At 41.3% G+C, this 25,501-nt stretch overlaps 1 protein-coding gene across 6 annotated transcripts in view; it reads right to left on the bottom strand.

Moving 5' to 3' along the window:
* Positions 1 to 1,871: 1,871 nt before the first annotated feature.
* Positions 1,872 to 25,501, bottom strand: part of sash1a (SAM and SH3 domain containing 1a) — a 244,356-nt gene continuing 220,726 nt past the window's right edge. For all 6 annotated transcript variants that reach the window (XM_044329657.1, XM_044329654.1, XM_044329653.1 and 3 more), the window contains 12 exons: positions 23,582 to 23,717; positions 22,752 to 23,167; positions 20,021 to 20,095; positions 19,636 to 19,779; positions 18,280 to 18,412; positions 16,137 to 16,306; positions 15,503 to 15,712; positions 13,286 to 13,436; positions 12,524 to 12,652; positions 8,506 to 9,545; positions 5,209 to 5,340; positions 1,872 to 4,813 (listed from right to left, as the gene is read on the bottom strand). In XM_044329657.1, coding sequence (XP_044185592.1) covers positions 4,553 to 4,813; positions 5,209 to 5,340; positions 8,506 to 9,545; positions 12,524 to 12,652; positions 13,286 to 13,436; positions 15,503 to 15,712; positions 16,137 to 16,306; positions 18,280 to 18,412; positions 19,636 to 19,779; positions 20,021 to 20,095; positions 22,752 to 23,167; positions 23,582 to 23,717 — 2,997 coding nt within the window. In that variant the 3' untranslated portion in view covers positions 1,872 to 4,552. The remainder of the gene's footprint in view (positions 4,814 to 5,208; positions 5,341 to 8,505; positions 9,546 to 12,523; positions 12,653 to 13,285; positions 13,437 to 15,502; positions 15,713 to 16,136; positions 16,307 to 18,279; positions 18,413 to 19,635; positions 19,780 to 20,020; positions 20,096 to 22,751; positions 23,168 to 23,581; positions 23,718 to 25,501) is intronic.

Below are 25,501 nucleotides of genomic sequence, written 5' to 3'. Positions count from 1 at the left end.
CAGCTGGAGGAAACACATTAAAACACTACACGAAGAGGACAACCAGGACAAATGTTTAAATATAACAGGTTAAGATGTGTGATGTAGATTTTAACCCAGACCCCCCTCATGTGTCAGGTGTGTGTACTGGTAATCTTCTAAGGCTGCAATTCAACTGAACTTCTTCTGACTTTGTGGTTTGTTCATTTCACACAGATTCATTAAACTGTCTGTCTGCTTTGTATTAGGTTTTGTGTACACCGGTAAAGTCTTTTATTGAAAGAAACAGTTGGAGAGAGAGAGAAGAATAAACCTCATTTTAGCATGACCACTGCCAATTTGAACAAGACCCAATAAGTCTGTATTAAGGGGCACTCGCTTGAGGATTAAGAGGCCCCTTAATTGAGTTTAGCCTACCAGGATGAGAATCAATAGGCTGCGGAGAGGTAATAAAAATTTAGATACTTTGCCTGCCAACACTAAAGTAAACTTTAGGAATCAGACTTCACTTCAAATTTTGCAGAACTTCTTAAATTACTTTTGACCACCTTTAAAGGAAGGCAGGAATTCCCCTATAAGGATATCACAAAGTATCACACTCATTACAGTTTATGAGTGCACTTTGAAGATATTTGTAGAATCATGAAAACACTCTTGTGGTTCATGTGCTTCAGGTGTGCAAATTGCTCATGTTCTGTAATGATGAAATATGAGGGTTGGATTCATCATAGGGATAATAATATATATCAAAATTCACACCGTGAAATATTGTGATCCCCAGTGTAATTTCAGGGAATTCTCACTAAAGGTTGTACATGAACACAAACATGAACAGTGCAGATAAAGGGGCCCAGTATAATGGAAAGTAAGCAGAACCAGGAAGTGTTGAGTAAGGGCTCATCTTTTCCTCGCATGATATCTTAAATCAGTTGAGAGATTGCATCAGTGGACGTGCTCATTACAGCCATACGAGAGAAGATTTTCATATAGTGGCTCCTATATGAGGTACTAGCAACAAGCAAACAAAGACACATTAATCAGACCATATTCTTAATTTGTTTCTTAAAGGGAAAGCTTGTTCAGTTATGTCTGTGTTTCCCCTTCGAAGAATGTCAGACACCTGCTGTGATAGAAGTTACGCAAGTAAAATCTTCTCAGATGGAGTCTTTTGGGACAAAATCTTATCAAATTGAGATCCGATGTCTGGTGCATACGTACAGAATTTGGGGCTTCATGACATCAGGGTGAATGCTGCTTCAGTGTGGAAAACCTCTGCGTGCTTTTATTGACAACAGCTGCATTGCAACCAAAGCCAGACATGCAGTCGACCTGCAGCAAAAAGCTGCTGAGAAACTCTGTTGTTTTTGTCCTGAGCAGATGTGAAGGGTTTTCTAAATGAGGTGTTACAAGGCAGACACAACAAGACGATGTTGTGTCTTGTTGTGTCTGCTCCTTGGTATCACACTGCTATGCCAACTGAACCATGTCATTATAAAAAGGATAGAAGTTTGTTATTCAGAGAAACTACACACATCCCAATAAGGGAAAAGCAACAGAGTTGATTTTATGTTTCCATTTGACCAAACCCTAGAAAACTAATATAGCTTATTCTTTTTTTTCCCTTAGCATCTAAGAATAAAATAACACGGTTGACAGGATCAAACTTTTAATCAAATATGGTCTGGTGTCATTATTTCTTCTCTTATGTATAGACACTTTCAATTTTAATTTCAAAATATAATTAAGAAAGTTATTAACAGGCCAGTGTGCAGGCTCACAGTTAACCACACTGGTTAAAAGAGCCAGAAGGTCAAGTCCAGGTCTTTCCGTTATGGTGTGTGTTTGTGTATGTATGTATGTATGAGTGCATAGCAACAATCAGAAGGCCAGTATATGGCAAGAAACAGTTTTTTATTATATTTCAGAATGACAAATAGTTATGGACATTACTTTTGTTGTTTCAATACACAAGCAAATCTGTATGGACAATCATTAGGTAGATGAAAACCAAATAAAATAATTTGTACACATATTTTACAATACATACTGTAGTTCCTCACTGGCTACAGCAATATGCATTATGCAGGAAGGTATTGCTATTCATATAGTACAGCTAATTACAGTTGATATGAAAAAAAGCAAAAAAATAAGTTATTTAAATATCAATTACATATACAGAATGTGCAACTTCTGCTAAGCATTTCATATATGTAATTAAGAATTTATTTTTTAAGACTGCTAAAACAAATTGGAAGTGAGTAACTGGAACAGGTTAACTCGTGAATAGTTATTAAACTTGGCATTGGGAACTCAATACTAAAGTAAAATACCAGCATAACCCACTGAAACCCTTTACAATACCTGACAACAAATGTCCATTTATGGACCTGTGAACAAAATGTAGCCAATTTCGCCTATAAAAACAGCTGGATTTACCCTCTAAAGTGCATTTACAGTGTCAGTATTTTCATTCTTTACAAAACACTTCTTGGGTCTTTTACTTTTTTTTGATAACGACCCCCTTTCTTATCCCAGAGCACCACTTTGATTGAAGAGAAAAAAGGCATCAAACATCTATCTATCAAGTGCCCACTGCAAAAAAAAAAAAAAAAAAAAAAAAAAAAAAAAAATCCTAATTTTAGCAATATCAAATTTTCAAATATGAAACCCATGGAATAAGTCTTCAGATCAGTTCTGGCTGTGTAAGATAGAACTTCACTGTTAGAAATAAGAGGGAAAAAACACAAACAAGGAATATTTGTTAGCTCCATTTCATGCAAAGTGTGCAAAATGAAAGATGATATTCTGGTTGTTTTCAGTTTTGTTTTTGGCCCAAAGGTTTCATAACAGGCTGACCCAACTCAGTGTTTCCCTGATTTTCAAGACTAGGTAGTGTCCTTGTGTGTGCTGATCTTGGAAGTCAGCTTTTCACCTGATGTGCCAGTCTGTCTTTATACTGTCTGTTATCACTGCGTTTAACAAGTCCAATTAGTAATTTCAGACTAGCATTGATTATAGTTATAATCTGCTTTTAAAAAAAAGTCCCAAACAGCTTATTATCCAGCTATAAATCAAATTTCTCAACACTGTAACCAAAGTGTAGACAGTCCAATAAATTCCAGATAAGACAGCCCAGATGTCAGCTGTGTCTTTGGAACATCTCTGTTTTCTCCTCCCACCCAGTCCCTCAGCCCTCTGCATGGAACGTGTACAATAAATGTGTGTGTGTGTTGAACAGGGTGTTGGGATGTTCAAAAAGGAGACAACGTCTGTGTCGTTTCTGGGCTTCACAAATACAGAAACCATAATCACTCAGAAGCATGTTCTGTGGTCCACAAACATGTGCATCACAGAAATAATCTGGCTGAGTGTGTGCATATGTGTGTGTGTGTGTTTGTGTGTGAATTACCATGTTTGTATTGTTCATAAAATCTATGTCTCGATTATTTTTCAGACTTGGACACATTCAGAACAAAAAGGCTTGCACAGTTCAGCCTCAGTCATGGTATGGTATAGTCAATACTATATTTTCTATTCACCATATCTATTCATTTATAATGGTAAGGCAACGTAAAATGTGCTTTGATACACAGGGAATGTATTGTTGCTATGAAAGCTGATGGAGATATATATATACATATACATATACATATATATATGTATATATATATATAGGTATGTATAGGAGCAGCGTGTGCATCCAAGATACGCAGTGAAATAGAACATACAGTATAATATGAAATATAAAGGTGTGATGTCAGCATTTTCAGCTTAGAAATGACTGAGAGCTGGCCTCAAAATAAGGCTGCAACATTCAAAAAGGCAAACACACATTTTAACATAAAATCATTTTAAAATTAAGATATGCGTTATGCTATAATACAGAAACATGATACAAAATAAGCCATTTGCAATCTCAAAACCACCAGTTATTCATCGTTGCTGTATGTGTTTAGTTGATTAAAAGTCCAGATGCTGAATGAGTTCTGTCAGTCATTGTGAACCTATTAGTGGGAATGAAATCTTGAATGAGTAGGAAATCACTTTGGCCGAGCTACGTCCTTAAAAAGACCCTCAGATAATTGTTGCCTTGCCACACAAGATGAATATGAAGCACTTATGAAATCTGCAGGAAATAAACTGTCTTTCTGTATTTTAAAAAACACATTGATCCTACAAAAGAGTGTGCTGTCTTCCTTAAAGGCAGATCCAAGTCTTTATTTTAAGACTTTTGGGGGTGTCTTCAGAGTGAAAGCTATCCCACAGAATGAGTCTACAGTCTTTTTTTAAAAAGGCATCTGATATCTTGTATTGGCTTTCAGGATAAACTCCTCGTCGCCGTAAACATTTGAGAAAAGACAGGGTGATAAAGAGACAAAATCAGAGAGCAGGCTAGCTCACTTTGAGTCTTTTGACACGTGCAAGACAAGAAGCACTATAGTGCTGTGGTCACTTGCGAGGTTGTTCAGTCCCGTGGCCACTTTGCCCTTGGCCACCTATTGGCCATTTTTAAATGAGATGGTACTGACCAGTGAGTTGATACCTGTTATCCAACCTGACTTCACCAACAATGTTAGGACTGCACCTCTCTGTGTGCGCTGACCAATCGTGCCTCACTGATCAGCCGGCGGGCGTGTCTTTCGTCCCGCACCCCCGCCTCCCACACGCTGCTCTCTGTTAACAAGGCCACACGGCTCAGCGTGTCAATTCCTGCCCCTGCCAGAGATGTGGTGTACATGGGCAGGCCGATGGAGACGAGCCAATCAGAGACTGTGCTGATGTTACCTGAGGGCAGAGGCTTCCGGCACATCTCTGTCAAACCTCCAGAGGGGATCTAAGGGACACATTGGGATAAAAAGATATTAGTTATAGTTGCTCTACTGAATAGGGGTGACATAACAGTAGAGGTTTTCAAATTTTGGGGCAATTTCAGTAAAGAAAACTATGTTTCTGAAAGCATTTTTTAGGACAAATCATGTTTTGGGGGTAGAGATAAGTCACTTTTAGGCTACTTATAACAGTAATAAAACAACAATTTCCTTTGCAAGTACATCTCCACATTTAGCAGGATCGTTGGATATTCTATGATGGCGCCACAAAGAATATGTGTCACAACTGTTCCAGCCTGCACTGTTTTATAGGAAAGTCTGGCTCTATAATTCCAAAAATTGTTCCAGTCTTTCCTCCACTAATATGAAAAAGTCAGGACAGGCAGAGCTGTTTCCTTACAGCCATGCGGTGTTGTTTGCGGAGCTCTTTGACTCGGAGCTGGTCCATGGTGGAGGCTACATCCTTGACGGGCTGCTCCAAGTCCTCGGAGTAACGTTGCACCAACGGCTGGGGGATGCCACATCGGCCATGCTGGAGGACAAGAATGAGAGAGACGCATTGGAGATGACTATGGAAAGAGGAATATATTCAGACCATATGAATCATATAAACCATAAATGTCAGATCATTTGACACGTCAAAAAAAAAAAAATCAGGAAAATACAGGTGCCAAATTAAAGGAAAAACCTGAATAAATGAGTGCAGAAACATAACGAACGCAGATGCTTCCACACAGGTGCACTGCATGGTACAATTAAACAATTAACATGCAATCACACTCTGTGGCCTGCATGAAAATACTGAGCAGGCCCAGTTGATTTTGATTTTGTCTCAAGATGGCAAAAGGAAAAGATCCAAGTGACTTTGAAAGAGGATTCATTATTGGGGCACAGATGGCAGGAGCTTCAGTCACAAAGACTGCTCAACTGGCTGGTGTATCAATAGGAACAGTGACTAAAGTGACATCTGCATTTAGATCTATGGGAAACACATCAGTAAATAGGGTCGGAAATTGTGATCGACAGCGCACATTTGATGACCATGATGCTCGTGCATTAGTGTAATATGTAAAGAGAAACAGAAGAGCAACTCTTCCTCAGGTGACTGAGAATGCCAATGCAGGATGTGATCAGACTGTGTCTGCAAGAACAGTCTGTCGACAATTACATAGAGAGGGATATTATAGTAGGTTTGCAGTGCATAAACCCCTCATTACCAAGATGAATGAACATTTGAGAGTTTAGTGGTGCAAAAACCATAGACACTGGTCTACAGAGATGTGGAAAAAAGTGATATGGTCAGATGAGTCATCCTTCACCATATTCTCGACAAGTTGGTGAGTACACGTGTGGCGTACGCCAAGAGAATGGTACAGGCCTGAACGCTTGACCCCTACAGTGAGGGCATCCAGTGGCTCTGTTATGCTGGGGGGGCATTTTGCTGGCATAGTTTGGGTCCACTTGTTCCCTTAGAGGGAAGGGTCACTGCAAATCAATACAAAGTTGTTCTGAATGATCACCTTTATACTATGATGAAACATTTCTGTCCTGATGGGAGTGGTCTCTTCCAGGATGACAATGCTCACATCCATAGGGCACGAGGCATCACTGAATGGTTTGATGAGTATGAAAATTATGTGAATCATATGCTATGGCCTTCACAGTCACCAGATCTCAACCCAGTTGAACACCTATGGACCTTTGGACGGATGTGTTAGACAGCGCTCTCCACCACCATCATCAAACCACCAAATGAGGAAATATCTTTTAGAATAATGGTGTTCATCCCTCCAGTAGAGTTCAGAGACTTGTAGAATCAATGCCAAGATGCACTGAAGCTGTTCCGGCGGCACAGGTGGCCCAATACCTTACTAAGACACTTTATATTGTTTTTCCTTTGTCACCCATCTTTATAAAGCCAAGACACTAAAAAAAAGTAGACACTATAGTTTAACTCAGTGTATTTTAAACAACCCCATACCCTAATCCCTCCTTTCACTAGTGCTATGTGTCATGTTTTGTGTGCAATTCCCTGCTGTGCATTTTTGTTAACACAATTTAATAGTATCTTGTTTTACACTAAAATGGATTTGGATAGAGGAAAGAAGGAAAGATATGGGATGTCAAAATTTGGATTTTATCAGCAGTGACTTGGGGAAGAACAAAAGCAGGGCTAGAAACCTGTGCTGAACATTTTGAACATGTTTGCTTGTTCTCCCTCTCTTTGTGCAGACACCCGGAGCGATGGCTGGTTTCCAAGCAAGGCCTGGTTTTGGTTGGCCAAACCGGACCGGAGGTTTTTTGAGGATGAAAGGGTGGGTGGATGGAGGAAAGGATCTCTCCGGAGAGACGGATGGAGAGCAGGTCATACAGACAAAAACCCTGTCTGACTAACCCTTTGCACTTCCTGGAATACGTGGAGCCCTTAGAGGCCTCTGGGCAGCCAATGATCAACTAGGTTTTAGGTTTCATTATGCCTAGGGCTGGATAATGTTTGGAATTTCTCAATGTTGATGCCATGATAATTCAAATACGCAATGCTATGGACATATTTTGGTCAGTGCCAAGGTTCGATACCTAGCCCTTACTTAGTCTACCAAAATGGAAAGACCATTTACCAATTTTATGGATTGTATGACCTTTGACATGATTCACAAATGACTGCATTAATGCTTGTGCAGACTCAAACCCTAGATGTTGCTACTACAGCAGCAGTGAACCTCTTATGTCTCTGCCAATCCACTTATGACTAATAGGAATCCAGCAGAGTTGTGCTGTGGTCTTGCGCACTGTTTCTCACCTCATTCCTTGATGCATCTGTATGTTAAGTGTGAGTATGTGATGTTTTCCTGTCAGCCTCAGGGGCTCCAACATGTTACAAGGGGCCCAGCCTGGGGTCTGGCGAGTGGCAGAGGGTTTTATAACCTCATCTGCCTTTAGTGGGATTCAGCCCGTAAACTTAACAGACTGAACCGCATCATAGTAGGACTCAGCCCACAGTCTTTCTCCCTCAGCTCCAGGCAGCGTATTTATTATTGTGCATACACACACAGACACACACACACACACCCTTACTCACAATTAATGTGCCTGCATACAGTCAGGTATTTGCATACAAAAAGAACACACAAACTGCAGACTATTAGTGTCTATTTTTAAACCAAACAAATTCCAAAGCAAGCCACTGATGTTGTTGGCCTAAACACAGAGCAATTTGGACCCAAGTTGCAGTCAAATTATGACTGAGTTAAGTTAGGCATGTTACGATGCTAAACCAAAAGAGCCTGACGCCAGACAAGTATAGCTCCAAGGTGTTTTGAAGACCCATTTTCTCTTTAACCATGGAAATATGACTTTATATGTTTCTGTTCTGTTGGCTGAGATGTGGTGTTTAATGGAATTCCTCACCTCATCTCTGTACCTTAGTGTACGCACATATATTTTAATTATTAGCACGAAAACTTATATGAGCATGTACTAAAAGTTTAAAATGATCAATTACTGAAGGAATCAAGTTTGGAAGTTTTTGAATTTTCAATAATATGTTTGAAGAGTATGAAGGTGTATTAAGCGAACACATCGGTGTACTTCATAACTTCATTCAACAGAACCAAAAGTCATGCCAAATATAATTTGTAATCACATATCTGAGGTGATTTTTCTTGTCTTATATTCTGATTAAGGACACTTTGCTAACCTTGTCGGAGTAGGGCTCCTCTGTAAGATCGATGCCCTCAGCCTCCAGCCGTTGTTCCAGCAGGGTGAAAAGGTCAGGGCTCATTTTAGTATGGGAAACCTTCCTTGCAACAGCTACCTTGCCCCCCAGGTCTGAGAGCCATGGAGGCGGCACTGTTGGTGGGCTGCCTGACTCATCTCCCATGGATGAGGCTGATGAGGTGGCACAGGGGCTGGTGGGGGTGCTCGGGGTCTTGGCAGGCAGAGCCGGGGCACTGGGGCTGCTACTGCTGCTGCGGATTATGGGGCTACTGGGGTGAGAACGAGTGAGGGAGTGGGTAGGGGAGGGAATGGGAGATGGAGAGGAGGGCAGGGAGAGAGGGGGGTGCCGCAGGCCGTTGGCTAGTCTTTCTTTAGACTTCTTGGCAGGAACAGGAGGAGGGACTGGAGGCTTTTTGGGGTGAGTCCGGATGACCCTCTCCCCACTTGCATTAGAGTCAGGGGGGCTTGGAGTAGGACTGGAGAGGGGCTCTGGAGGGATGGGGTACTGGGTGGTGGGACAAGGGGGACGCAGAGGCAGTTGCGAGGGCACGGGCGGTCTGTCGGCCCTTCCTTTAGGGCTCACTGTTGGGGTTCCGTTCTGAGCTGGGGAACCCTCATCTCTACAGACCTTGATTGGGCTACTGTTGCTCGATTTGGGACCTTCCTTCGTGGGTTTAACCTCAACACTCAGATCCTTTCTCTGCTCAAACTTCTGCTCCCAGTGCAGATCTCCCAGAGAGTGGGAGCGTTTCCAGGGTCCAGTGGGCTGTGGGGGTCCATCTAAGTCCTCACAGCTACGACTGGCTGGGATGGGGGACTGTCTTTGGGCTTTGCGCAGCCCTAGCAGGTTGAAACCCTTCAGGGAGGGCTTAATGAAGAAGCTTTTTGGGAACTTTGTGCGCTGGTTCTTGCTGTTCTGTTGCAGAGCCTCTGTAGAAAGAGTCATGGGCAGCGTGGGGTAGTCCGGAGACTGAAGGCCTGCTGAAGAACGACTGGAACGGGAAGCCTTTCTGCTCTTACCTGCAAAATGAAAACATTAATCTTTTAAGTAGATATAAACATGTTCACCCAATTGTAACAAAATCCATTAACTTTAAAAAGCTTATGTTTTTTTCCTCTATGGTGAAATACTAACGGAAAAGATTTCTTACTCTAACTACTACAACAATGACTTCTAATATAAAAATCTGGTCAATATTAATAGACTGTATGATTCAGCATTACTGTATTTTTTTGCCTTGGCTGCATTTCTCTACTGTTTTCTTTTTGTTTCCTTTGTTAGCTGTTCATTTTGGCAAACGTGGAGAAAACTGCTTTGGAGAAGGGCCATACATTTTACAGTTTTTTTTAGTTACATAATGCGCAAATGTTCTGTATCATGTCAGATTGCATTAGTGGAAAACATGTTCACAATATCAATTATTTTTAACAATTTTGCCAGAGCCAAGTCATTTGGGAAAATAAACTACTCATACAGTATAATCATTATGTCCTTATTGTTCAAGGTTTATCTATTAACCACAGTCAAAAGCAGAAGAATGTTTATGAAGGAGGCGTGGGGTGCTCCTGGGATAAGCTAGCTCTTTGACTCCCCACCAAACAGGCTGATTTATTGTTGTCATAGCAGCAATCCCACGTATAGATATTTGGATGGGATACCTCAGAAATGCTGGAACAAAAGGCTGAAGCAACTTACCATCTATCCTTTGGCTAACAGAGCGAAATGGATGGATGAAATGGATGCATGCCACATAGTGTGGCTTGCCAAAGAGTTTATATGATGGGATGACAAAAAGAAGTTCAGTGGATGGAATATCATGAAATTTCTCAACAGTTCCCAGAAATTTCAAAAAAGTTGAATATATTGGTGTTTGCTATGAACATTTGGGTACAAAGGATTATAATAATTCAGTTACTTTAACTACAATGCTTATATTCAGACAATGAGGTCTGCTGACTTTAAAGTAAGACACCCTTAAAAATTTAAAATGCAACACAAATTCAGATATCTGTGCCTATTTATTAAAATCTATTTGTTGAAACATCAGTAGTGATGTATATTCAATTCTTTGTTTATAGTGCTAGACTGTAGTGATATGAGACTGATTAAAGATTCATGAAATATGGTGGTTTCAGATAAATAAAACATTCAATTGAACCTCGGGCTGTTTTTTTTTTTTTTAACAGTAATTGTTTAAATTATCACCTTTAATTTCAACTGACCAAAACATCCAAATAAACTGTTTAACTACATTAAATAATATATGCATATGAAAATGATGACTGAAGGTTGATAGACTACAGAAATCATTTGACGATATGAGGAAGAGTAATGATATCTATGCACAGGAAATTTTATCACACACATGTATGCTGAAGAACGACAAGTGATTAAAACAATTTACATGTTCAGGGCTCAACAGTGCAACTTACAGAGAACATTTTAAAGACATAATCTGTGTAATGATTTTAATTACATTCTTTCATTTAAATTTAAACTGAATATTTCCTTTTGATAATTCTCAACACTAATAAATATTCAGATTTAGAAATATTTATTAATGTACATTAACATATTAATGAATTTAGGTGTATGCACTGTGGAACCCTGAAACTGGAAGAGGAAATGCAGAATGTTTACTAAATGTTATGCAGCTGAGTTGTGAACAGCATTTAGTGGCATGGAAGGAAAAACAGACAGAAAAAGAGGCGAAACATAAAAATCAAGCAAGCAGCACCAGAGTCCTTTTTTAAGAGGTGGTTTTTATTCCACAACTTAAATCTCTACTGTGGCAGAATGCACACTTTACTGTTGAACTCTTGATGACACATACACACATAAAGGGGAACTCAGTAGTTACACTAGAAACCAACAGATAGAGAAAGAAGACAAACTTTGACAAAGCAGTGATTTATGAGTTATGAAGCTGTTAAAAAAGATGTTCTGTGTTGAAGAATGAGAGCATACAGTCTTATGCATGGAGAAAGAGCAGTCTCAAAAATAAACAAAAAAAAAAAATCTCACAAATAAGACCTCAATAAACTTCTATAATCAGAACTCTCTTAGAATCTATGCACTACAATTTAAAAATATTTTCATCCACATCTTTTTTTAGGCACATACTGTATGATTGTTTGTGCAATACAGTCACTATAAACACAAGGAAAGTGACATCTTGCAATGGTGTGAAGACAAGAGATTTAAATGGCAGCTGTGATCTGTTACCTGACTAGTACATTTGTTAAAACCTCATCAGCCTATAGAATCACCACTGAAAAAAAACCCAAAAACAGGCATTTATTGACATGCTACTCTGCAGGCTCTTTTTCTATATTAAAAAAACACTTAGCAGAAATACTCTATGAGCCCATTATCATCCTCCTGGTATCGTTCTATCAGTCTTGCATCCACAGGCGGGAGAGCTGGGAATCTGAGTCCATGACTGGGCAGTGAGTTTGTTCTCATCAAAACAGTTCTGTGCATTGGGGAGGGACTCTCCCTTTGTGCATAGACTCCCAGCATTGTGGGGTGGACTAGGCTTAGTGGTCTGGGGCCTGGCTCCCTCTCAGTTACAACTGGACTTTGGCACTGATGATACAGAATGCCTAAAAGATGGAAAGAGTGGTGAAGAAAGTGGAGTGAAAGGATAGTAACAGTTAAGAGTCTCTGAATTGTCAAGGGGTTCTTTCTCTAGAGTACCCGTACTAAGGGGGTAAAGGTGGGTGCAGGTGAGGTTTTAGGGCTATGGAGGTATGGCAGCAAGAAGAGTTTTTTGATTGGCAGTTGCTGGTCCAGAGGAGTGAGAAGGGCGGGATGTTAGAATGCAGAAAGCATGGCAAGAGATGGAGCAGAGGTGGAAGTCCACAGAGGAAAAATGCGAAGGAGTCACTGTGGCACTGGGACTACATGTAGGTTAAACCCACACTAGGCCTTAGCTAAGCTAATTCCCAGTGGGCCCTGGGTAACGGTGGTCAAGGCTAAGCAAAACTGTCATTACCATTCTCTAGGTTCTCATTGCTCTCGTAGCACCCGGAGTCCCGCGGGGAGTCTCCCACCAGACCCCGTCCCTCAGACAGCAGCTTCTCCTGGGAGCCTGACAGGCCGCTGCGCTCTGGGTCACTGCTGCCTGGAAACACAGAAAATTGCAACATCATTAAAATTAGGGTTGGATGTTTTCCCACTTCCTGTGACAAAATAATTCGAGCCATTATTCAGCCTGTGTAGACAGCTATGATTAATTTAAATAGAAGTGTATCTGTCCCATCAGACACTAATGAGACAGAAAACTGAAAAAAAAATAAAAACATGGCCAAAAACACATGCTGAGTAGAAAGGTCTTGAGATTTCTTACAACGAATGAAGTCGGATTTAATTTTGAAGTAGATTTTCATTCATACTTTGTGTGCTGCCATTTTATCATGATTTTGCTGTACTTTAGCTGAAAAGTGTATCTAGGTGATATGGACCTTAATACTTTGTAACCACAGTTGGGTACTGAGGTTTGAAAAAGGCATCTTTGTTTCAATACCTATGAGTGACATGAGTTGATTTTCGTGAGAATTCCCAGTAAATACCAGCATTTGAATTTCCTTAATTGAGCCCTAATCCAAATACAGGTAAGATGTATGTTTTATACAGCAAGGGAGTTTACTTAAGTTGGAATAATCACCCAAAGATGTTCTCAGTCATCGATACAACGAGTGTTACAACGTGTGTTGATACAACGATACAATATTTGTGTTTTGCTCAGTCTACTTACTGTCATACTCCTGTAGCAGCTCTACAGCAGTGAGCAGTACGGCTCTGTGCTGAGGGTCTCTGATGTTCAGTTCATCCAGGTCCTCCTCTTCCAGCAACTTGAACGTGTCCAGGTCCTCATAGCCATTGAACAGGAAAGTGGGCATGTGCTCCTGTATGACAGAAACGTCAGAGTTTTAAGTTTCTTTTGAGCAACTAGGAATAATAGTGTCTAAAGATTGAATATAAAAATACACTAAAGAAAAATAGACTTTGGACCTGAGTCATGAGACCAGTGACAACAACTTTGGAAGCATAGAATGCACAGTTCACAAAGATAGAGGTGAGGTAGGGAGAAAAAAATCAGTAGGATACACATTGTCATCTGCTCATAATTTCCTATCCACATCATGTATTTTTAAACCAGTGTTGAGTCAAATCTAAACTGCCATTTTTATTTTCAGATGGCATATAATCACGTTAAACCATGGCTAATTCAGTTACGGCTGCGTCAGCTGTCAACACGCTTTAATAGGGCATAAACTTTGTCATGTTGACAGGCATATAAAAGTGAGTTGTATCAACCTTAGCCAGTTAGCTGAACTAATCAAGTAATAGCCTGGAGTATGTGCCCACAATCCCAAGCTGCTTTAGCTGTGCCCAAAATGGCAAAAAGGACTTGAAAGGGAAACCCACCAATGTAAATGTGGGGACATGAAGAACTGAAGGTGGAGACGATTACATCAAAGTAGCCTTCCACCACAGAAGGCCAAGTTTTACACACAAACACACACCAAAGCTAGTTACTCTAACCACTTTGCTATCTAGAGAGGGCGCTAACAAAGACGGAAAGTTTAAGATCTGGAAACGCCCTGTGTTAATGCATAGTCAGCTGACACTATCATCCAAAGCACTTATAACTACTTTTCCACTTTGAATATTGCTGGGCTTCTACGTTTGTGTGACCCACACACTTTGTTGGAAGAATACATAGACTGTGTGTCACCAGTAAGACCATCAATTACAATGGTGGAGTCCACTGCGGAGAACTGTGTGTTTTTGTTCTATTTCTGCTGGATGAGGTAGGACTAAACAAAGCACCAACCAACACAAACATAGGCAACCGTGTCTTCTCACTCACAGCATCCTTTGTCTTTTTGGCCAGTCAGAAACCTAAACATGTTCCAAATCCAGAAACTATTTGGTAAAGCATCCAGCAGCCAAAACTTACAAGGATGTGGAGATTTACACTTAACATTTACAAGCAGGCACAGGTCATATCCGTTAAACACTTTGGATTGCCAGTTAGCATGTCCAAAAGTAGTAAAGAAGCTCTACTCTTTACACCTGATGGTAAGGAGCTTCATCAGGAGATTATAACACACACAAAGGTTTAGATTTATAATGTTAATTAAGTTTTTTACTTGGATATGTGATTTTTGGAATTAAGACTGACACCAAGTCAACAAAATTAAAATAAAAACAAATTTATTAGCAGTAATGTTTTTTATTCTGTTTAATGTTTTGTCAAAGTTTGATTAAGATTGATTGATTGACTGGAATTATTTTTTACTCTTTCACCACCAGCAGGGCACAAAGTAAGGTACAGTACAGTAAGAGAAGTTAACATACCTGCTAAAGAATGTGCACAGGTCTCAAACTGGAAACTCTAAAATGTTCTAGATGTGTTTAGTCTAACTTGCCCACACCAGGAATCCGGTGGTGACTTAGGTAAGGCTGTAACATTAATAACGTGCTCTAGATCTTTACTCTGTGACTTGACCATTAATCTGGGCCGAGACAAAATGGGCAACTCGCAGAGTCTCTTTTTCTATTTTGGGAAGTGTGGCTTGCTGGCTGCCTGAGTGGGAGGAGATGATATCACGCTCACAGCGACGTGTAGGTTTTTATGAAAGATGCGAGTTATTTGTTAGGGCGTGGCTGTGAGAATGTGGGTGTTAATGTTTATGCATCAATGTCACATCAAATGTCCTGTGCCATACAGCCTGTAATTGCCTACACTGTATTTATCTCTGCGTGTCTGCAAATGTGTTTTCATCACATTTGGCTAAAACAATATTTTCATTTACTCCTTATAATTTGTTTTCTCCTACTTAGATGCCAAATGGGTGGGATTCCTCAGGTTGGACGAGACTTTTGCAACAATGCTTTAAATCCAACCTATTCGGCAGCAGTGTAGGGCAATTCTGTTCTAAATCTGGCATGTCTGGTTTTTTACCTTGAGGTTAATACGCTCCAGCAGCTCTTCCACAGAGGTTGGCTTGGGCGGTCGGCCCTTCCTCCTCCTCCTCACTGGCCTTTTGGGCTTCTCCTCCTCCTCACTCAGCACGTCCACATAGATGAACTTGAAGGTGCCCACTTTGTTGTTCAGCAGGCCCATCCATGTTCCCATGGGTGGCTTACTGATGATGTCAATCACATCACCGCGCTGGGAGATGACAAAGAAAAAAAAATACAGAAGAGTGGCCTGACTTTGGCATTTACGTTTTGACCTTGTTGACCCTGAACAGTTAAAGTAAATTCTCTGCTCCCCATCGAAGCTCCCGATTGGTCTGATGTAGCAGCTCTTTGGCCAAAAGAACACTTTGGTTGCATTCAGTAGTTCTTAAGTATCAATATGTTTAATAAATAAATAAAGGTTCAAGTTCTAATGTGTTCTATTCATCATCATACAGTATCCATGAAGTGTAATCACATCTGTGAATCCTGCTCCACTGCAGGATTCACAGACAGTTAACTGTGGGTCATTAGAGATACCTTCTTTTGTAGAGTCTTTTAGAGTTATAAGGCTGTGTGCATTTAACTTTAATCACAAGTTTATACAGAGTAGCTGTGCCCATGTCACAAAGTACCTTCAGTTTGAGGGAGTCAGTGTCGTAGGGGCTGGGAGTGAAGTCAGTGTGGACTCGGGCACGACCGCAGAATGGTCCTCTATAAGGTGGCTCCTCGTCATCACCATCCTCTGACTTCACACTTTCTCTGTTGCTGGCTGACGAGTCGGTAGTGCTCACAGTCTGACCACCTGGACACAAACACACACATTGGACATTTATATAAACTATAAAATGACTCTTAAATTGTTGTGTTACAGTAAAGCTGAGACTTTGGTGCATATTTCTCTCTGTATCTGAGGGAAAGCTGTTGAAATCATGTCGACAAGCTGTGACATACTGTGATACTGTATATGAGGGTACCACCCAATAAAGCACCAGGAGCTTGAATACTATATCCTGACTCCCGTATTCATTTGAATGGAGTTTGGCTTACTGCTGAATTGTGTACCTATGCACGCACGCAAGGAGAGTAGTACAACTTCCAACTAATCATTACCGTATGTTTGCCTGCCTGCCTGCATGTTTGTGTGCATGTTCAATGGCCCAGAATCACTGCAAGTTGGCAAAGTCTTCAAGTCTTCACTCTGAGCTTGAAACGATGGGGGGTATTTTACTACAAAGACGTGACGGAAACAACAGGTTGAAGTAATCATAAGTTGTAATTAGATAAGATGACCTGAGAGGGCAACACACTTGGAAACTCTCTGAGATCACAGCACACGAGGCATCTGGTGGGATTGGGTGTGATCAAGAAAGAGAATTGCTCTTCATGACCATCAGTCCGCAAAACATCATAATTGGTATACATGTGATGCCAGATGGAACACAAAGGTTATGTCATCTGTGTGTATTTGAAACATACACCAGCCAGTAGCAAATGATACGAGCACCATCTAGTGTTAAAGGGATTTTGCCACTTTTAATGTGGATGTGGATCAGTGTTGATGGTAAATGTAGTCAACTGAAGCAATAAATTCATCAGTTGGTGCTATATGGAAGGAGAAAGCTGAGCTTTTCTGAGTTTTCCTGCTCACTGAGCCTGTTAGCTGTGCCTTCATATACCAGGATGCATTGAGCACATCCCCTCCAATCAGCCACTGTTGTGCTTGTGGTGTATTTGCGTAACACAGCAGACGAGTACAGAGACATTTCCAGCGTTACATGTCTTTCCTGACACTTACAAGACATTTTTCCTCATCGACTCTGTATCGTACGATACTCTATATCGTACCTGAAGGGGTGAAAAACTGCAAGCAAACGCTGTTTCTTTTATCTATTTTGGACAGAGTGGACAGAGCCGGACCAGATTGTGCTCAAAGCTATAGCCGCAAGTTACAGGTAACGTTAACGCAATACGTTAACGTTACCTGTAATGCTGATGTGCTGTTCTGTATTCTGAGTTAAAGTCCGATATAATGTTCTGTCAGAAGACAAAGTCAGGTTTACCAAAGCACTGCAAAGTTTGTGGAGTTTTCAGTCTTCAGGCCTCATGTCATGTTTTCTTAGTTTTCTTCCAAATATACTGATGTTTTTAAGTATTTAGTAGTATGATATTTTACTGTCTACTTCTCCCTATCACTAACCTAACATAGATGAGAGTGTTTTGGGAGACCTACATTTTACCATCCTTCAGGGCACTACTACCAATATAGCCTTTAGTTCTTCCTTGACAACAATCACATCACTGGACGTGTCAAATAACGGTGCTGGTGCTGGAAGAACAGCAGATTTTGCAGCTGCGCCCCAGAGACACAGAGAACATCGAAAACAACTGTTGTTTTTCACACTATATCTGTAATTCAGATAGGTAGAGATAAGGTTGAAAATCGGCAAAGTGGCCCTTTAAGCATTACAATAAAACATCTATTAAAGCTATACACTAAATTATAAATCTTTAGATTGCCTTGATGATTTAACTACAATCTTAATTATTTGCTCCACTTGAAGAAAGAGTGTTTTGAAGTAATGGAGGACTTGGAATAGTTGAAGATGCTACATAATATTTTGAGGAAACAAAAATAAGATGAAGGTTACCTTTCCTCTTATTCAAGATGTCAAAAAATTGAAAATGTACTCAGCATGCTGCCAAGACTCAATTTAAAACTCTTAAGAACAACAATTATTCTTTAAAAAAAAAAAAAAAAAAGGAAAAAGGTCTTACTCATCGAACTCTGTCCGCTGAGTGAACTACGCAGACTTTCCACAGAGCCTCCGGCCTTCAGCTTGGGCTTTTCCAGAGAGTCGGTGTCAGGCTGAGGGGACTGTGGAGAACCAGGTGCTCCGTCTGGACTGGACTGGAAGACGGAAAACAAGGCAGAGATGCAGATGGGTAATTAGAGGACACGAGGGAAAGATACAAGGGAAATGTTGTGCAGTTAAGAGATACTTTAAATAACTAAATTATAATAAGAAATTAAAACTTTACTCATAAATTTATAAAAGTTTCTCCCTCTCCTCATTTAAAGAACCATTGAAATGGACAGTTAAAGCCTCACCTACTCAGTTTAAGCTTTACTGTGCAGAATAATGTATGTGCGTTTGAAACTAGAAGGCTGTTTTCACATTCATCTGCTGATTAATTATTATTATTAATTAATGATTAACTCTTCTGAAGTTAAGAAAGCCTTGAATGGTGAATCCTATCACCATACTATATTCTACATTGGCTGTACATGTTTTCATTGTTTCAGTAATCCACTAGGTGGCATTGTGGCCTATAAAATTGCCAGTGTTGGGAAATGCTGAAAGGGCAGTTCTTTTTTTTTTTTTCCCTGTTCTTTCCCCACCAATGGCTCCATGACTTGTGCCAGGACATGTGGATCACAGTGTTGAGACCACCATGATGATCATGGTTCAACTGCGCATTAATGACACATTCTGCAGGGCGGCATAGAACTGTAGGGCTGGACAGGCCACTGGTAAAAAACCACTGGATGCCCAGAAAAATTAGGCCAGTGCAGATGAGACAGCCATTATACACTCTCACACTTTAAGTCTCCATTTCCTAAGAGCTAGCCTGGGGGAGACTTGCATCACTCCATGAGCTCAGCATGAAGCACACACTCCACCCTACACATTGGGTCCAGAGAGAGCACAGCGAAGAAAGAAGTCCAAATGTGTGTGTATGTGTGTTTTAGTGCTCTGTGTTTATTCTGTAACTAACACAAACACTCCCACTCACTCACTGCCTGTGGACAGAATATGTGGCTTACACTGCAAAACATTCTCTAAATGTTTGCAGAACACGAGGAGCTTTCATTTCTTTACAGCTGTGGCTAACTGTTTTAAGGATTAAAGACAGAATGTGTGGATTTGTGAGACCATTTATGTGTTAGCTGCTCCATTTAAAATAAAGTTGAGGTTCAACTTTGTTTATACATACCTCGTTTGCCCTAACATCAAGGGGAACTGTAACTTAACTGCATCGTTCAATCCTATCTGAACAAATACAGGATTCAAAAACTGTGCCTATGGCCATGTGTGTTTTTGTGTGTGTCCAAGTGTGTTTATGTCTAACCTGCTCAGACAAGGAGCTGCTGTACTTCTTCGACATACGTTTCCTCATTGTCTCCTTGACCGACTTGACCTTCTTACCCAGCGAGATCCGAGACGTAGTGGGTGATTTGACCACTTCTCTGTATATAGCCTCCTGCTCTTTATTCTGTGATATTAGAGGAAAAGGGAGACAGAATATAACAGAAAGTGTTATATGAGAAAGCAGAAGTGAAAAATGAGGAAAGGTGTGGATGATGCAGGAGAAATTGAACAGGAGCAGACAAAGGGCAGAGAGATCACAAAAACAAAGATGAAAACAGTGAAGAAAAGGTGATTTAGTGTGACAGGAGAATTCAACTTGTGCTTCCTACAGACTCTTCTTATTTTTACAAGCTGCCAGCACTTACATTGGCCTCTGAACCTGTGTTGACCACATGGAGCGAGCGGTTGGACAGGTCAAAGCCTCCGAAGCTGCACGTTCTCTGTATGGGGGAAGCGAAAACACAATCAAACAAGTCACACTCAGAAGATCACGTAAAAGTGACTCCCCATCCACACCCATCAAGGGGTTAACGCACAATGATTCATGCTTGGCACAACACAGGCATCAGTTTGATTAATGTACATGGGAATATGGTTTGCATATATATATACAGGGGCATGATGTCATATGGGACTGTGGACAGCCAACAGACATGATGTAACACAAACTATTTTATGAGATTCTCTTTAAATTTGCGAGAGGTCCTAGGAAAATGAGCCATTATATTGACCGTGGGGAGCACATAGTCAATTCCAAAATGTGGCTCATGTGCTTTAAATCTTTGATCACTGGAGAAAATGTCTCTTGATGTGGCCAAATGCATATATTGTCCTTTTAGGCCTGAACATATAGTACATGTATTGCACCCAAGGCTGATGTAAGTCATCTTGTGGTTAATTATGAGAAATGTAAAACTGGGCTTGCTATGCAAACATGCACAACACATAGGTTGGTTGCTTAGAGCTGACAATATGCTATTCTCATCAGAAACATTTTCAGGGAGAATAAATTGTTTCTGCTGAGAGGACAGGGTGATATGGGGATTGTTTTTCTTGACTTTAGGGGTTGAAAGCAAGATAAGGGTAGACACGAAGGGGGAACTATGACATGAGAGGAAAAAGAGATCCAGAATCTTATCACTAAACTGACTTAGACTTTCCTCTTCTAAGCTCTGCAGTAGGTCACACACAAACATGTAGACACAGACGTGCACATAGGCATCTGCCAAAAACACTCAGTTCAAGTGGGACACTTGATGGTAGTTCTCCTTTGCTTCTAAACTGCTAAACTCCCATGAACCCTCGTCGAAGATCCTCCAAGTGAGAAGGCATTGCACATTAAGAAAATAGTTTTTATATTAGATGTCCACAGCTGCAGTCCACATCACAACTTCCCAGGAAAAGCACAGTTTGGAGAACAAACATGTTTGAAGAGACGTCCAAAAAAGAACTCTGAATGTGATGGTGATGTTCGATGGAATGGACATGCACCCAGAAAAAAATGTCTGTCAAAGATAATCATAAGGGAAAAAAAGAAAAAAAAAAAAAAAAAAAAAAAAATCAACGAAAAAAATCACATCTGCAACCATAGAGGCACGGGCCAAAAAAGGACACGAAAAGCAACAACAGAAAAAGATTTTTTTTGGATGAGAACGACCTCACTGGTACACGATAGGATTCGGGTACACTCAAAGCTGCAGGATAGCTCTACTACAGTATATCACCACCTGACCTATGTGTCACTACTTTTGTTGATATATAAGTGGGAAACATGTAAGTTACTTGCAATACAACCAGACTCTTTTCATGCTGAATCACATTACAAAGTAATTAACTGGCATTTTACATTCACTATGATATTATTAAGCATAAGTACATGTAGTTTAACCTTTTTTTTTAATATACTCAGCATTACAAGATCAACCTGTAAGGTGATAAGTGTAAAAAGCATTCAGTCATTTAAGTTGACTTAATAAGCCATTCATAAAACCCATTCGTTAAATATGCCTTTGAGACTACTGCTGTGCAGTTCTAAGGATGAGCAGCTCCGAGCTTGTACAACATCTCCTCTGCCCACAGGGATCAGTGTGACTCTGTGAGTGCGCATGTTCTTCAGGGATCTGACATTTATAAAAGGCACTTATAAAACCTCAGCTGTAACTTAACCTCCCATGTGGGGCACTGCACATTCCATAATCATTTCATATTCAGCCATAATAAAGACGGTTTGAAGCCAAAGGCATTCACTTAAAGGTCACAGAAGATGACATTCCTCTAAGGGTAGTTATGTCTGTGACAGAAATGCCAGCCCTAAAAGTTTTCAATACATGAGCATGGCTGCAATACTTTGATGTGGTTATCTTTCTTGTCTGACACAGGCGATATTAAATGTAAGTCGAAGACATTTGACTTGTCATGTCTCTTGTTTGTGTATGTTTGTTGTACCTTTAGCTATAATCTCTGAGCTATTCTGCAACTTTGAAGTACACAGAGTCCTGCTCACACGATGTGGTCGATTCAAACCTCATGGTCTAAACTCACAGACTTCTGCTGGATGCGTAAGAGCACGCGCTTGGTGCAGCGGTCCACGCTGGCCGCCCACTTCCTGTCCGCCTCACGGTCCTCCTCCAATAGACAGCGGCGCTCAGCGCGGCTGAGGGTAACTGGGCGGACCAGCTGGGCCCAGTTGAGGTGACCGTACAGGCTCCGTTCTACCACATAGGTGATGTTAAGCTCACTGACTGCCGTTCGACCACGCAGCCTGCGTGACGGGAACACCCAACCCCCTCCCCCACCTCCAAAACCTTTTGATTTGGCTACATCACAGCGTGCAGGGGAGGAGGGGGTGACAGACAGAGGGGAGACAGGGGTCTTGGCGTTGCGCGAGCGTTGGTACAGTAGGTGCTTGGTGGAGTAAGCGTAGTTGGGGTCAGGTTTCCGGTGTGTCCAGCTGCCAAGGTGCCGGTTGGCAGGTTGATGTTTGGGGCTGCCTTGGGGACCATCATCCAGGGAGATCAGGAGACGGGACTGGGCATGGGGTTTGGGACGAGGTTTGGTGAGGCCATAGAAGGCATAGAGGGCCTCGTTGTTACTTACCCCATGGGAGATGGAGCTCAGGGCCTTCCGCATCTCGCTGTCGGTCGTGGAACGTGACAGCTTCCCCTCGTCGTCCAATCCACAGCCATCCAGCTCTGAGAAGGAGGAGCCACTACCTCCCACGCCGGAGCCTCCCAGGCCCCCGGAGCCAACTGGTGTTCTCCTGGGTGGGCGGATGAGGCCGTGGGCACTGGAAGACTTACTGAAGGTTTTGACCAGCTTGTGTCCAGACCAGGTGTCCAGGCTGCTGGAGGAAGGGGAGGTGGTCAGACTGTCTGTATCTCCATCCAGAGAGAGTTGATCCTGGGTGAGGGAGGGCAGAGAGGCCTCCTGGGGCAACAGGGGCTTCTTCAGGACCCCTGTATACAGAGCTGTATTGTCCTCACAGGTGGGAGGTGATTCCAGATTCAGAAAATCTAAAGGAGAGTAAGACAAAAACATCAGATGGTTTGTTACTCAGGAGGATTTAGACATCAGATTGTGTACAGTCCCATGACCCATCTGTGGTTTTCCAAGCCACAGCTAGCCAGTAAAAATTTCCAAAACACATTCTTAAAGCCTGAGTATCAGGCAAAACCCGTGACAGACGAGGATGTAAAACTAAGGCAAACAATCCTTCCTTTCAAACATCATAATTATTCATTTCCACTAAGATGTCAGATGTACAGTAAACACAATTTTTACACACAATATTACCTTAATGTAGTCTGACAAATAAACACATGAACTTTAATTGACTGGTACAGTATAAACAAAATACTGACATGTTTAAAATATGCTTCACCGTAAAATAATCCAAATTTGTCATTTTCCGACAAGGGGTTACAAACCTTCAGAGCCATGTTTCTTGCCCTCCTCCACCTTAATAAGTTTTTTCCTGACCCGGCGTGTAGAATTAACCAACTTGTGAAGCCGTTTGAACTTCACAGAGTCCTCTGATTGCTCATCATCTGACTGTTCGCGAGACTGGTGGGAGAGAGGCAAAGGGAAGGGATGATATGTTTAAAGGGACAGACAGTCAGTTACTTTTCAGTTGAATACACCTTTAAAAGACACAGGTAGGAGAAACAGACACGATCAATTTCTAACTGTTTTGAATTTCATCCATATAAAAAGTAGTACACGGAAATGAAACACAAACTTTGACAAATATACTCTTGAGGATGCTGTTATAATGCGATAGATGGGAGCATTGTTTAGGGTGGATTCAAAGTTAGTGAGGTGAGAAATGGAGGACTGGAAGGATGGCGGCACACTGCATTGTGGGAAGCACATTTTTATAATAAACACAAAACAAAATGCATTGAAACAACGAACCGAATGACACATAAATCTGTATCACAATGAGCAGTTTATTTGATGCGATGTTGCCTTCGGAGGCTGTTTACTCCAGAGGAAATGGAAGGACACTGGTCGTATGTTATGAGTGTCAGCGTCTAAGTGTTTTCTCTCAATTGATGGCCACTGCACAGTCTGCGCAGTGGTAGTGGAGTGGAAAAGAGACAGAATAATGAAGTCACTAACAGTTTCATCACTCACACACACCTCCAAGCCATACTCCCCAAATCAGGGCACACACATATAAACTGTCCAAGCCGTGTGTGTGTATGATGATGATGATGATGATGATGATGAGCTGAGCTTTGGCATGAAGCTTGTTTGACAGAAAGCACTGTCATTATCACGGAGCTCAAACAACTTAATTTGTTTCTATTTGCCACTGGTTTCCACAGCAACACCACCTCTCTAGTCTCACACTGCCAACTCCATGGTTGTGGTTGACTACATCGTTTACAAAGAGACACACATGCATGCCTGCTCACATACACAACCGTAGGAAGAGCAGGCCTTCAGGGCTTGGCTCTCTGTCTGATAATATTCAGCCCTATCCTGCAGATCCGAGCTAACAAGCGGGAAACCGCTTACTCGCTGTTGTTGAGTTTAGACCACAAGCCTGGCTTGGAGGCTGTTGACATTCAGTGGGGATGATGTTAACTGTGGCTTGGTTGAAGCAAGCAGATCTGACACTGTTCATAAATCCTTGATGGCACCACATCACCTAAGCAACACCATGACCTTATTTGTTACAAAGTAACATCATGACTTTTCTATGTTACAAAACCTTACCAATCATTGCCAAGTTGGAAAAAACAACACATTAATCAGTGTTGCACTCTGCACTTGCCCACTTTCATCACCTCTTCATCACTTTCAGAATGGTGTGATCGACTCTCAGGTCCTCTGTTGGCCCAGCAAACCAGAGAGAGCTGGGCTATACCCATTCATTTGGCCTCTTTCAAACTTCAGAAATAGGCTCCGAAAACCCATAACTCCCCTGTCCCTCAGCCCAAATCTCTGTGTCGATCCCTCAACTGAACCACACAATTCTGGCTGCAGCGGTGACTCCTTCAACTTTCCGTTCACCCTGGAAGACGCTTGAGTTTATTAGCTTCAGAGAACCTAGTGTAATAACAAGTCTGTGTCTGAGAGGTTTGATAAAGGAGACCATAGAGAGACTGTGAGATGAGTGAGTCTATCAAAGGTTGGATTGGAATCCATTCCTGGATCTTGGTTCCTCTAAATAACTATTATTGAAAAGAATAAGAGACAGAAAATCTCATATGAAGTCACTTTGTACGTTGACCTGCAAGCATAACTATACGCAGCAAAACAGGCTGAGTAATTTCATAGAATAAAATATACATAAACATATGTCTCAAAAAGGAGAACAAAGTAAAAATCCATCCTAT

Source organism: Thunnus albacares, chromosome 16 (genome assembly GCF_914725855.1).
Source record: "Thunnus albacares chromosome 16, fThuAlb1.1, whole genome shotgun sequence".
NCBI lineage: Eukaryota > Metazoa > Chordata > Actinopteri > Scombriformes > Scombridae > Thunnus > Thunnus albacares.
Note: the sequence above shows the minus strand (reverse complement) of the source record. Positions and strands in the feature narration are given on the sequence as shown.